Source organism: Vulpes lagopus, chromosome 1 (genome assembly GCF_018345385.1).
Source record: "Vulpes lagopus strain Blue_001 chromosome 1, ASM1834538v1, whole genome shotgun sequence".
Taxonomy (NCBI): domain Eukaryota; kingdom Metazoa; phylum Chordata; class Mammalia; order Carnivora; family Canidae; genus Vulpes; species Vulpes lagopus.
Genome location: NC_054824.1, coordinates 116135348 through 116148326, shown reverse-complemented (window position 1 = coordinate 116148326; position 12979 = coordinate 116135348). Strand labels below are relative to the sequence as shown.

The 12979-nt window shown below is 39.2% G+C and overlaps 1 protein-coding gene across 2 annotated transcripts; it reads left to right on the top strand.

The window, feature by feature from the left end:
* Positions 1 to 230: 230 nt before the first annotated feature.
* LOC121485194 (myosin regulatory light polypeptide 9) lies at positions 231 to 11259 on the top strand. Of its 2 annotated transcripts, none has more exons than XM_041745293.1 (4): positions 231 to 460; positions 6261 to 6459; positions 6914 to 7075; positions 10758 to 11259. In XM_041745293.1, the coding sequence occupies exons 2-4, from the start codon at positions 6276 to 6278 to the stop codon at positions 10928 to 10930; spliced, it is 519 nt and encodes a 172-aa protein (XP_041601227.1). In that variant the 5' UTR covers positions 231 to 460; positions 6261 to 6275; the 3' UTR covers positions 10931 to 11259. The 2 variants fall into 2 exon arrangements, with proteins under 2 accessions (XP_041601227.1, XP_041601220.1); XM_041745286.1 differs by lacking the exon at positions 231 to 460 and adding an exon at positions 5063 to 5210.
* The last annotated feature ends 1720 nt before the right edge of the window (positions 11260 to 12979 follow it).

Here is a 12979-nt window from a genome sequence, read left to right as displayed (position 1 = left end):
AGGACTTGGGCTAACGGGCCCCGCCCCTGGCCGTGCCCTGGAATGTGCGGGGAGGCCGACCGACGGGACGGGCTCACCCATTTTCCAACGGGAAAGGGGGGGAAGAGAAGCTTTACGTTGAAAGAGGAGGTATAAAGAGACGGGAACTCAGCCCAACCTTTACACGAACGGACCGTTACACACTCTTGTCTATTCTGAGTCGCCCGCTTTATACCCCTGCCCGTGCACTCGTTCAAAGTTGCACCCCCCAAGCACACCGGCGGCTCCCCCCGCCCGTCGCCTCTCTACTAAGCCAGGCCCCCTCCGTCGGCCGACAATGGTGACTGGGCTTCCTTCCGGCTTGCTGAGCGGAGGCCGGAAGTGCTGGCTTTAGGGGCTCTGGCGGTAGAGGGGACTTGGTGGCCGCAGCCAGGGCAGCGAGGGGGTCACCGAAGCGCTCCGATTCTCGCGGCCGTGCAGGGTGAGTGGCGCTTGCCGTCCGGCGCGTGAGGCCCACCCCGGGGACGCGTCTCCGCGGGGCGTCTGGGGGCGGGGGGCGGCGGCGGCCCCCGGCGGCGGGAGCGCACCTGGGCAGGTGTCCTGGCGGGTTCCCGGGTTGCGAGCCCAGGGGCCAGCTCCCGGAGCGGAGGCCCCGCCCGGAAGTACCGAGGCGCGAACCTTGTCCCTTTGCCCAAACTTGGAGCTCGGGGAGCAGGACTTAGCTGGGTGGCGCCGCGATCTTCGCGAGCAGCCGGGCCTGTGAAACCCGAGCCCCGCCGCGCTGACTCCTGCACTATGTTTAGTTTCTAACGTAAACTTGCCCGATTCAAGAGAGTTTGCGCAAAATCCGAAGCCCAGCGTCCACCGCCCTCACCCCCCCCCATGCTGCAGCTGTTGTTGCAGCTGTGTAGCTACGTTTAGTAGGAATAACCAACTCAAATTAGCAATTTTCTCAGCTCAGCATCCACTTCTATAATTAGAGCTTTTTTAAAAGTGATATTTGTCAAAGAAGGGTTGAGGGTGTAGATCGCGCACCTTGAGAAAACTCCAAAGTACAACACCATGTTCCTTTTGGGTGGAGACTTTGGGTCGGGTCATTTTTCCAAAATATTTCCTTTTATTTATTTATTTTTATTTTTATTTAGTTATTTTTTTAATATTTCCTTATAAAGTAGGTGAGTGGTTGTATGAAAGAGTATACCATTTCTTAACAGAACTTTGGAACAGAAGTAGGGGTTCAGTTGAGATTTTAACTTAAATGCAAAATGCTTTATATATCGAAGTGAAGGAAGTGAGTATTTCTTAAAGTTACTACTGTTTGTTTACTACTGGAAGACTTTGATAAAACTTTTCCATTTTCAACAGTGAGGCTTGATGGGACGGTCAGTGAGCCCTGACAACTAATTGCCTTTGTCAAGTGCTAAGAACTCTTTGGGTGTGGCAGTCAGAGATCTAATCCTACCTCCAACCGGAAGCTTGCATAGAAAATGAAGACTTGGTTCATTTGAAAAGGAAGCACCAAACTGAAAATGTATTTTTAAAAAAAACTGGCTGGCACCAAAAAATCACATATGCTTAGCTTGAGGATAAAGTACATTGATTAAATGAAACAGGAGATTTGGTACGGATACTACATGCTGTCACACTACGAAGTGTTTTCTTTTTTTCTTTTAAGTAGGCTCCAGGCACAGCGTGGAATCCATGGAGGGGCTTGAACTCAAGACCCTGAAATTGAAACCTGAGCTGAACTCAAGAGTCAGACATTTAACAACCCCACTAGGAATTGTTTTCTAAGATGGAAGTTTTTCCTTAAAGAATATGTCACATTTCCTATTTACTATCAGTTTGGGTGTCATTTCTGTAGGAAAAAAAAAAAAATCTCTAGATTATTTTACATTTATTACCACTTTATAAATGTTAGATTCTAGGGCAGCCCGGGTGGCTCAGCGGTTTAGCGCCTCCTTCAGCCCAGCGCATGATCCTGGAGACCCTGGATGGAGTCCCACATCAGGCTCCCTGCTTGGAGCCTGCTTCTCCCTCTGCCTGTGTCTCTGCCACTCTCTGTCTCTCAGGAATAAGTAAATAAAATCTTTTTTAAAAAAATATAAATAAGTGTTAGATTCTAGGATTTGTCTTAGAGCAATTTAATGTACTATTAGTATGTATGGATTGATACTATTTTATAAATGAAACCATAGAATCTAGAGAGGCTGAAAACTCTTCCGGTTACCCTTTGATGTACAGGACAAATCTCTTTAAGGATCTTTATTTTTCTTCTACCAATTAATCTAGTGTAACATCTTCCTTACATGATATGTAGCCTTCCTTTTGTCGTGATCCTGAATTGAGTCTCTTCCTATTTGGTCAACTAAAACACACATAAATTCATTGCTACCAACACTTACCTCCCCTGATTTAAAACAAAGTTATACTCCTCTAGATCTGAAAACTGAATCTTTTTGATCACCACTGATGGTGTTTTTGTTCACTTTCTTGTGCACCTGAAATCCTTTCATATTTCACGGATGCTTGCTCTGCATGTTTCCCTGCTCTGAAGTTTTATACAACAAATAATGCCTTCACACCAAGGATCTTTCATTAAGTACTTGAAAAATAGACTCGGGGCCCTAACTTAGAATGAGTGAGAGTCCTCATAACTTGAAAATCTTAGATGCCTATGTCTTCCCATACTACATAAAGAATATTTATATTGATGTATGAAATATTTTCAATGCTTTTTACCCTAGCTTTCTAAACTTCTATGAGAGTTGTGCATTTGCTGAAGGCTTGTTACATGAGGAGAGTTACAGTCTTACTTGTTTGAGGAAAGTAAAAGTGGGTAACAAACTAGAGTCATAGCAAAGAGGACAATGACAGTATCGTAAGTGACCTGTTCTTTGGGATCATAGCACTGTCCCTGATTTGGTTCCGTCTACATCATTTATTCCACCCATACTTTGAGTTTGGTAGGAAAAAGTAAATCACACTTATTTTAGAACAACTTACTGTGAAGCTGAACTGCCTATTGCTGGAAGGCTCCTGGTCTCTGGTGGGAGAGAAACTCATAAACAAAAACACAACCTCCTTGAAAAAGTAAAGGGCTGGGTACTAACTTGCCTAACATTATACTACTAGTTTTTGGTAGAATTAACTACCTTAATTTGTTAGAATTAAAACTAACATCTGAATCTCTTAATTCTAAGGTTATCTTCTAGCTGCTATATGATACAGGGTTTTTCAAGGTCTTCCCCCACCTTCTCTATTTTAGAAACAAAGATCTTTTCTCACCTCACAGTATTTTATAATCATGTACCACCTTTATTTTTCATTATTGTTATACATGTTTTAACTTGAGAGTCCTACTTCAGGAATGAAAACTATGACTCATTTCATAAGTTTAACCACTCATTTCTTCATAGTTGCTTCCCTACCTATATGTTAAACTTCTTGAAGATAGAACTCTTGCCTTACTTTTTTTTTTTTTTTTTTAAGATTTTATTTATTCATGAGAGAGGCAGAGACATAGGCAGAGGGTAAAGCAGGCTCCCTGCAAGGAGGTTGATAATGGGACTCGATCCCAGGACCCCAGGACCACGACCCAAGCTGAAGGCAGTGCTCAACCGCTGAGCCACCCAGGCATCCCACATTTCTTAATTTTTAAGTAGTATTAACACTAGTGACATTCAATGTAATTAACTGATCATATTAATGATTGATGATTATTGATTGAGTTAAAGAAAAGCTCTATGTGAAAAAAAAAGCTCTATGTGAGACCACTGTCAGTGCTGACCAAAAAAAAAAAAACCTTTATAACTTTTAGAAACTATTTTACAAGGAATACAGATTTAAATAATGCATGATTAAAAGAAGAACTAATGGCAAATACTTTAAAATTCAGATGTATGTATAAAACTTTATAGCTCAAACTGTTTTTAAAAGGTACCTAGAGGACTCCTACCAAATTAATATGAAGTTTTATAGATTTAAAAATGTGTCAACCATTTGACCTGTAATTCTCATCAGTTTCTTTGTTCTTAAAATAACTGACATTCCTGCCTCATGAGGGGAGGACAGTGTTGTCAAACAAAACAGACTATTTTTAAAGACATACTTTGGTTTGCAAACATATGCATGCCTAAAATATTAACGAGAGGTGGACTGGTAAATATGTGCCACTCACTGGGTCTCAGCCACTCACCCTAAGTCCTTGAGTACAGTTAAGAGATGGAGGAATAATATACACTGTATCTCTTTGTAGTTTTTAAAAAGACATTTGGGGGGGGGGGAATTAAAAATTAAAACAATTTTTAAAATATAAGTACATTTAGGGGACACCTGGGTCGCTCAGTGGTTGAGCGTCTGCCTTTGGCTCGGGTCATGATCCTGGGGTCCTGGGATTGAGTTCCACATGGGGCTTCTCTCGGGGAGCCTGCTTCTCCCTCTGCCTGGGTCTCTGCCTCTCCATGTCTCTCATGAATAAATAAAATAAAATAAATAAAAGTACACTCAGAATAGAGGGAAAAATTACAGCACTATTTAGTTTTTTTTTTTCCAGCTCTAGTTTAGGTAATGTATTTATTGCCCCCAAAAGATGTTGCAAAAATGAAAATATAAATTCAAGAATGGTGCAGATAAGTTATGACAGGCAGCCTCCCAAATTATGATTAAAGGAAACTTGGAAATTAGGGAGGAGTGTATATCATAACTTGTGTGTTGTGTAGGGTATATCTTACCAACAGCACATTCCAGTGTATCACCAAGTGCTATATTGGATGGCCTGGAATTTGTGACTCTCCTTTGTGGAATTTCCTACTAAAATCTGAGAGCAATTTAGCTTTAAAAAAAAATCTGAGGCAGAGCTTTTCTAATTATTTCTATAATTGAATTTAGTCTGGGTGATGTGGTCTAATCAAGAGAAGAATGTAAGAAATAACTTTAAGCTCATAGGAAGCATTGTATTCTAAGGTCACTTTGCAGTGCCGAGATCTAGGTAGTGCTTCATTCTTTGCAGTCCACAGATTTATTTTTAGAGCAAGGGCATAGTGTTATGCTACATCATAGCTAAATGTTGTTTTCAGAACGTAAGCTTTAAAATTGTTACCCAGGTCAGAGAGTGAAATCAGTAGTGACTATTTTAGGCCTGCTTGGAAGAATATAACTCAATACAGTGACCTAGTCTTGCTGGTTAGAGATTTTGCAGACTACCATCGCCACTTCAGCTCTGAAGGATGGTACGGTAAAATTTTATTGTCTGATGACTATGGGGTTTTTAACTCCAAACAAATTTTTATATTATTTTAAAGATTGAGTTTTGAAAGTTAAATTGCCTTTTCATTTTAGGTATTAAGCATTCTTTTTACTTTTATCTTAAATTTTACAGGGATAAATTTAGATTATTAGAGAGCAAGGTAATTTCTATAGCTCTTAAAATGTTTGCTAAAACTTAAAAAAAAAACTAAATAACTTTAAGAACTGTTGTCCTATATGATTTTTGTCTATAGAGCACTCAGTCACCTCAAGTGATTTAGCTTGGATCTGTGCAAGAAATTGGTTCGGATAGAGTGGAAGTAAAAAATCAGAGGTGAATTTGTAGTTTTTTATACTCTTCAGTTAGTTGTTCAACAAATATGTTTCTTAAACTACTTTGATTCCAGAAGTGAGGGTATAATTAAAATGGTTAGTTGCAAGTGGAAGAATGCTATTTGACAGTGGAGATTAGGAGATGAAGTCCTCCTCATTCCATCAATGAGTCTTCCTGCTTTCTGTCCACCTTAGAATGAGGACAGCTAGTTTAGGCTAGAGCTGCAGGGTAGACTTGTTGAAGATTGAATTTGTATTCCCCAGTTACTACCAATAGCGCTGAAGTATAGGACTGTATCCCAGGTACCTACATTTTTTTTGTTGTTGTTGTTTCTTGTTTTCTTTATTGTTATTAAACCAGTAGATTTGGTTACCAGTACCTTATCTGGCTATCCAGCAGCATGGGGGGCATCCAATCTTGTTGATACGCTCTGAGCTTTAAATTTATGTTGGTTTTAGTTTGGAATTTGAAGTTAGTGATGAACTGTTGACACAACTGCTAAGGATGAGTGAACTCAAAGCCTGAGTCTGGTTTTTCTCTTTGTAGTTTGGTTTTATAAGTAATAGTATTGATTAGTTGAATGAGATTTTTTTTGTCAAGTGATACTACTCTGGTGAGTAGTTTTTAGTTCCATTTCTAAGTAGCTCAGATGAGTTAAGAAGTTTGATTCAATTTACTTTTTCCCCCCCTTCCTAATTAGGATTTAACTGCCACCATGTCAAGCAAAAGGGCAAAGACCAAGACCACCAAGAAGCGCCCCCAGCGCGCAACATCCAATGTATTTGCCATGTTTGACCAGTCACAGATTCAGGAGTTCAAAGAGGCCTTCAACATGATTGATCAGAACAGAGATGGTTTCATTGACAAGGAAGATTTGCATGATATGCTTGCCTCCCTGGGTAATGATCAGTTTTAATATTAAAGCTAAATGGAATTTCTGTATTGCCTGTGAAGCCAACCTAATGACGTTATAGTTTACCAAGGTTCAAAGTCTAAACAGTGTTTCCCAAAGTTTCTTTGGACCACCTGCAAATTTCCAGCCAGGTTTTACGATTGGGCTAAGGGCCAGCATGTTATATGTGTGTGTGTGTGTGTGTGTGCTGTAAACAGTGATATTGATTATGAGAGCAGTAGTATGCCTCCTTACATTCCAGGGGAATAGCATACAATCTCTAGACTCTTAATACAGGCCTTATTCATTGAGAAGATTTTTTCCCGAATAGTTTTGCTATTGTGAATACAAATAGCAAACTGTATAAATGATAGTTTCTCTTGTCAAAATGTTTACTGTGATGAATACTTTGTGCATTTTGTGATGTAATCAAAATTATAGCTCTCCCTTTTTTTTTTTAGGGAAAAATCCAACCGATGAGTATCTAGATGCTATGATGAATGAGGCTCCTGGGCCCATAAATTTTACCATGTTTCTCACGATGTTTGGTGAAAAGTTAAACGGCACAGATCCGGAAGATGTCATCAGAAATGCTTTTGCTTGCTTTGATGAAGAAGCAACTGGTAAGTCTGAGGTAACCTTTAATTACCAAGTGATTTAATTTTTAGTTGGGGTAACTAAACATATAATAACTTAAAATGTGATGACATAACACCCTCAGGTTTATACCATACCTGTTTTTTGGACAGGCTTTTCCTGTGGCATGTTAATCATTCATTTTACTGCCTCTTCCCTTAAATATTTGATTTACAATTTAATAGTCGTATTTGGAACTTCTCGAGGAAACTTCTGTTACCCTTTTACTAGAATAACTCTACAAGGGTTAGGTTCTCAGTCATTATGTTGAATGAATAACTTTTACCAGAGCAATCTTGTATGAAGTATATGAATTGCTGTAGGCCATGATCCCATTACAGTCCTGTATTTGTTTATCAGGTACCTCTCAGTCCTTAGATTGTTTAAACCTAGTATCTAACCTTTTGCTCTAGAATCAGGCTCCCTGATTTCATATGCCTGTTCTGTATGACAGCTGTGCGATTTTGAGCAAGTTACTTAACTTCTCTAAGCCTCTATTTTTGTACTTAGAAAGTGGGCAATAATATTACCTACATCATAGGGTACTTGTGAGGATTAAATGAGGAAGTGAGATAATTTATTTAAAGTGCTTAGCATACTGCTGGCATAGAGTTAACTCTCAAAAAAAAAAAAAAAACAAAAAAACCATAAGTTAACTATAGAAATGCTTGAACAGGAGCAGCCCTGGTGGCTTAGTGGTTTAGTGCCACCTTTGGCCTGGGGTGTGATCCTGGAGACCCAGGATTGGGTCCCACGTCGGGCTCCCTGCATGGGGCCTGCATCTCCCTCTGCCTGTGTCTCTGTATCTCTCATGAATAAATAAATAAAATCTTCAAAAAAAAAAAAAAAAAAAAAGAAAGAAAGAAATGCTTGAACCTTTGGCAAGGGACAGACACATAAAGGAATAACACACATGGCATGTTTTTTGAGAAGGAAGGCACACACTTTAGTTACATATTACTTGAACTACTTTATTTTACCTTAGAGAGGGAAAGGGAGAATCTCAAGCAGGCTCCATACCCAGTGCAGAGCCAGCTACAGGGCCAGTCCCATAACCCCGATATCATGATTTGAGCCAAAATCAAGTGTTGGACGCTTAACCAACTGAGTCACCCAGGCGCCCCTACTTGAACTATTTTAAATAGTCCAAGCACAGGCTGCTATTGGAAACATAGTCTCCATACACAATATGGCCTTATTAGGCCTCTTCAGGTATACCATCCTTGACTCTTGTATCATCTTTCTAACCTCCTTCCAAGCTCTTCTATGCATTGTTGTCCTAATTTACCTCCACCATTGCTGCTTCTGTGCCTTCCTTATCATATTACCTTGTCTTCTTTAAAACTGCAATTCTTAACAGTTTTACCTGGAAGAGATGGGGTATGGGGAGGGAAAGGCAGAGGAAGTTTACTCTTTGTTCCCTCCTAATGGCACTTCTGTATTGATTAAGCTTTTTTTACTGTGACCGTTATTTCTTTTCTTAGTGGAAGGGAATAAAGCCATAAAAGAGTAAAATGTCTTATCCATCCTTCAAGCTCATATCAATGATCACATTCTTTATAAAGCCTTACCTGTGTTTTTATACTATTTTCTCCTGGTCCCAGGAAAACTTGAAGCCTCTCCTTTCTTTCCGCATCTAAGTATTTTATTCTCTCTCTCCTGGCACATACTCTTTTGACCTTCTATTTTAGTTATGTACTTATTGCCAATCATCACAGTCTCCCCACATGCAGAGCAATGGTTCTGTGTCTTCAACAGCATTATGTTCTCATCTTTGTTACCCCTTTCAGCACTTACCACAACTCCTTGCACATAGTCAATAATAGGTTCATTCAACTTGGCTGGAGATAAGGATTTATTTCTACAAGATAGAACTCTGACATTTGAGATTGTTAGACAGAGAGGCAGAGACACAGGCAGAGGGAGAAGCAGGCTCAATGGAGGGAGCCCGATGCGAGACTCTGTTCCGGGACTCCAGGATCACGCCCTGAGCCAAAGACAGATCCTCAGGTGCTGAGCCACCCAGGCATCCTGAGAAACATTTTTATTTTTTTATTTTTATTTTTATTTTTTAAAAAATATATATTTTATTTATTCATGAGAAACCCAGAGAGAGAGAAAGAGAGGCAGAGACACAAGCAGAGGGAGAAGCAGGCTCCATGCGGGGAGCCCGATGCAGGATTCGTTCCCAGAACCTTGGGGTTACGACCTGAGCCAAAGGCAGCCGCTCAACCACTGAGCCACCCAGGCGTCCCTGAGAAACATTTTTTTTTTCCTGAGAAACATTTTTAAAGGTAGAATTGAATTAGTAAAAACCCTGTGAGGTCTAGACTTTCTTTTGTGAACTGACCTTACACTTTAAACTCATTTTAGAGGAAATATATTGTCAATATTTTAGCTTAATTTCACATACAAGAAAATTGTCAGATTTTTCTTTTTGTTTTATGAATTTCAAAATCCCTGCATGGTCATTTATTAACTTTGTATTAGTACACAAAGTTAGTGGTTCTCATCAATTCACAATTGATGTGAATTACTTGGGGAGCCTTTTAAAAATATCAAAGCCATGGGGTGCCTGGCTGGAAAACGTGCGACTCTTGACCTCAGGGTCACGAGTTTGAGCCCATGTTGGGTGTAGAGATTACTTGAAAATAAATTCTTTAAAAAAAAAAAAAAATCAATGCTGGATAAGAAATCAAAGGTGGTATCCGAGCTTTTTTTTAAGCTCCCTGAGTGATTTTGATGTATAATCAGATTTTATGAGAAACTTGATGCCTAAATAAATAAATAAATAAATAAATAAAAAGAAACTTGATATCACATATGCAGAGTCGAAAGCAGACTTTTTGAGTCACCATTCCATATCCCCAATTCCTCACCTGGTGTCTGCGACATAGTTAATGCTCAAGTATATAATCAGTGTTTTTGCATACCTAGAGCCTATCTATATTTGTGATAAAATTTAAATTAGACTTGCAAAAAGGGAAAAATTTAAAATCTCATTGTACATTAAAAACAAAAACCCAAAAAACCAAAGTCAGATAAAGTGAAATACCTGAAGTAATATAACTTATTAAAATGACCTCAGAGCACCTGGCTGGCTGAGTTGGTAGAGCATGTGACTCTTGATCTCAGGGTGTGAGTTCAACCCCACATTGGGTGTAGAGATTACTTAATATACTGAAAACAAAATACAAAAAAACTGGGCCTTAAGACTATAGTATTATTTCCACTTAAGCACTTTATTGATGCTTATGTTGTGGTATTTCAGTGTTACTTGCTTATAGAATAAGTGTGACCAGGGATGCCCCACATTGGCCCTAGAGCTTATTTAAAACAATTTTTTAAAAAGACTAAATGTAACCACTCATGCTACTTTAAGGAACCATGAGGCTTAGCTTCCTTAATCATACTTTATTGTTGTTTAGGTATAGGTTTAGGCCCTATTATGAAGACTTGTGGAGGGAAGTTGATAGAGCAGAGCAGGATGATAGAGCTAAGCAGCTGTCTGCTGAGGCTGGATCAAGCATGTAGAGAGCCCATATTTCCTGTATTTGCATATTTATAGTTCTTAACGTAGAGAACTGTATGCTTGGTCAAGTGTAGATGTTCCTTGTAATTATTCCTCAGAGTAGTGTGTATTCTGATCCCCAGTTCTTTATTCCTTAGGCACCATCCAGGAAGATTACCTGAGAGAGCTGCTGACAACCATGGGAGACCGGTTTACAGATGAGGAGGTGGATGAGCTGTACAGGGAAGCACCTATTGACAAGAAGGGGAATTTCAATTACATTGAGTTCACACGCATCCTTAAACACGGAGCAAAAGACAAAGATGACTGAAAAGACCTTCAAATTCCAGCCAAACGTTCCTTGTTGCCACTTTGGGTATTTCTGAGACTTTCTCTTAGAGTCTGTTGCATGCCCTTAGCTTTGCAGCTTTTGCCTTTCTTGTTGTATTTATTCTCAGCCATTTGGGGCACATGCATCTCTATAATCAGACTGGAAATGGGATTTTTTATGATTTTTCAGAATAGAAAATAGGGCAATTTAACTTACCAGCCCCCCTCCCCAAAATAACTGCAGTCTACACAGAGTCAGTATATTTTTTCAGAGAAAGTTATTCACTCAATTTTTTCTGAACCATAATTAAACTTTATGATAAAAACTTACTTGTACTTGTTTAAACTTCTTATTAACCAAAATGAGCTTTTGTTAGTTGCACCTTCCGAAGAAAGGTAGATGAGGGACGCCTGGGTGGTTCAGTGGTTGGGTGCCTGCCTTTGGCTCAGGGTGTGATCCTGGATGCCCAGGTTCGAGTCCTGCATCGGGCTCCTTATATGGAGCCTCCTTCTCCCTCTGCCTGTGTCTCTGTCCCTCTCTCTTTGTGTCTCTCATGAATAAATAAGTAAAATCTTAAAAAAAAAAAAAAGGTAGATGAGACACGTCCTAGCAAACGATGTGGTGGTTACACCACTCCCTTACTCCTTCCAGTTTCCCTAACAATCCTTTCTCTACCATATATTCCTCCCCTTTCCAAAGAAATCTACTTTTAACTGCCATAATCGGGTTTCCTGCACTTTGTCTTTCACTTTTAAAAATAATTCTCTATAGAATTTGCATGGACATGATAGTTTTGGTAGCTTTAAATCCTTAAGTTTAACGTATCTGTCAACATCCCTCATCTATCCTAAGCTTGTGTGCGTTACTTTATGTCATTTAAAATTAGAGCAGGCCACTGAGTGTAATTTTAATTTGTCCTAATTTTTTAAAACTATTTTAGCCCCAAAAGGTTCTATGAAATGCTTTTTACCAAAAAGACTTTTTTGTATTGTATTGCGAAATGTTGGAAGTACAATCCAGTATTTTTTTATTGAATGTAATTTCTTTTTAAATACAACAGTCCCTCTTGAAATACCATGTTTGTTTACACAGAGATTCACCATGAGTCCATGTATGAATTTTGGACATTCCTGACTTGCCCACAATCAAAACAGCTGAAGCTACATGCCTGGGAAAGTGAGATCATTATTTCAATCCTAAAAATAACTTCTGCTATTTGTAGAAATGCAGGACTGTTTCAGAGTTAATCAGGAAGTGGTAGAGTTTCATTTGCTTTTAGGCTTCAAAAATCTTTCAAATGTTCATAAATTTAAAAAAGACCTTGAAATGCTGGGAGAAAAGGTTGGTTGAAGAGAGTTGATGGCCTACAAAGATGAGTAATTGACAATTACTCTAATAACTTTATGTTTTATGCTACTATTAACAAGACTATCCTTGGACAAAACCATTACCTCATTCAATAAACAATTACTGAATGCCTTCAAGGCAGCAGACCTTTGCACTCAACAGGATAGCTGAGCTAGATCCTTTAATTGTGGTGCAGCCAGCCTTACAGAGCAGAAGTAGAAAGACTAGAAACAAGACTGCTTCTGCCCCCTTCAAGATTAGAATCTTAGCACCTCCCTAACTCTTTGCCCTTTATGTGTTTCTGAATTTCATTCAGTGGGTTAAGCAAAATACTTGTACAAGGCTCTTAGCCATGATGCCTAAAACCTGGTTTGTTGAATTTCCATTTCTACTGGAAACATGGTCACTGCTGTTTTTAACAAATTTTCAAATAACATTGTTTCCACTACAGAAACAAAGTGGTCTCATCTACTAAAATCAGCTCTTGCAGTATCCCCATTTTCATTTCAAATAACTGTTCAAAGAATCAGCTTCCATTAGGAACAGTGAGTGGTCTCCCATGAATGAAATGTCTCCTAATATGGTACTAGCATTCTCCACATAGTAGCTAGGTTTTATTTAAGCAAAGATGATTGCCAATAAAAAGCTAAAGCATCTACTCCCAGCAGTGGATTTGACTGAAAAACCAGTCTCCATGAAGAA

What these genes read in the sequence shown, in the direction of transcription:
- LOC121485194 (XM_041745286.1), top strand. An exon ending in TGATATGCTTGCCTCCCTGG is followed by an intron (nt 6,460 to 6,913) that starts GTAATGATCAGT and finishes TTTTTTTTTTAG; the next exon opens with GGAAAAATCCAACCGATGAG. An exon ending in CTTTGATGAAGAAGCAACTG is followed by an intron (nt 7,076 to 10,757) that starts GTAAGTCTGAGG and finishes TTTATTCCTTAG; the next exon opens with GCACCATCCAGGAAGATTAC.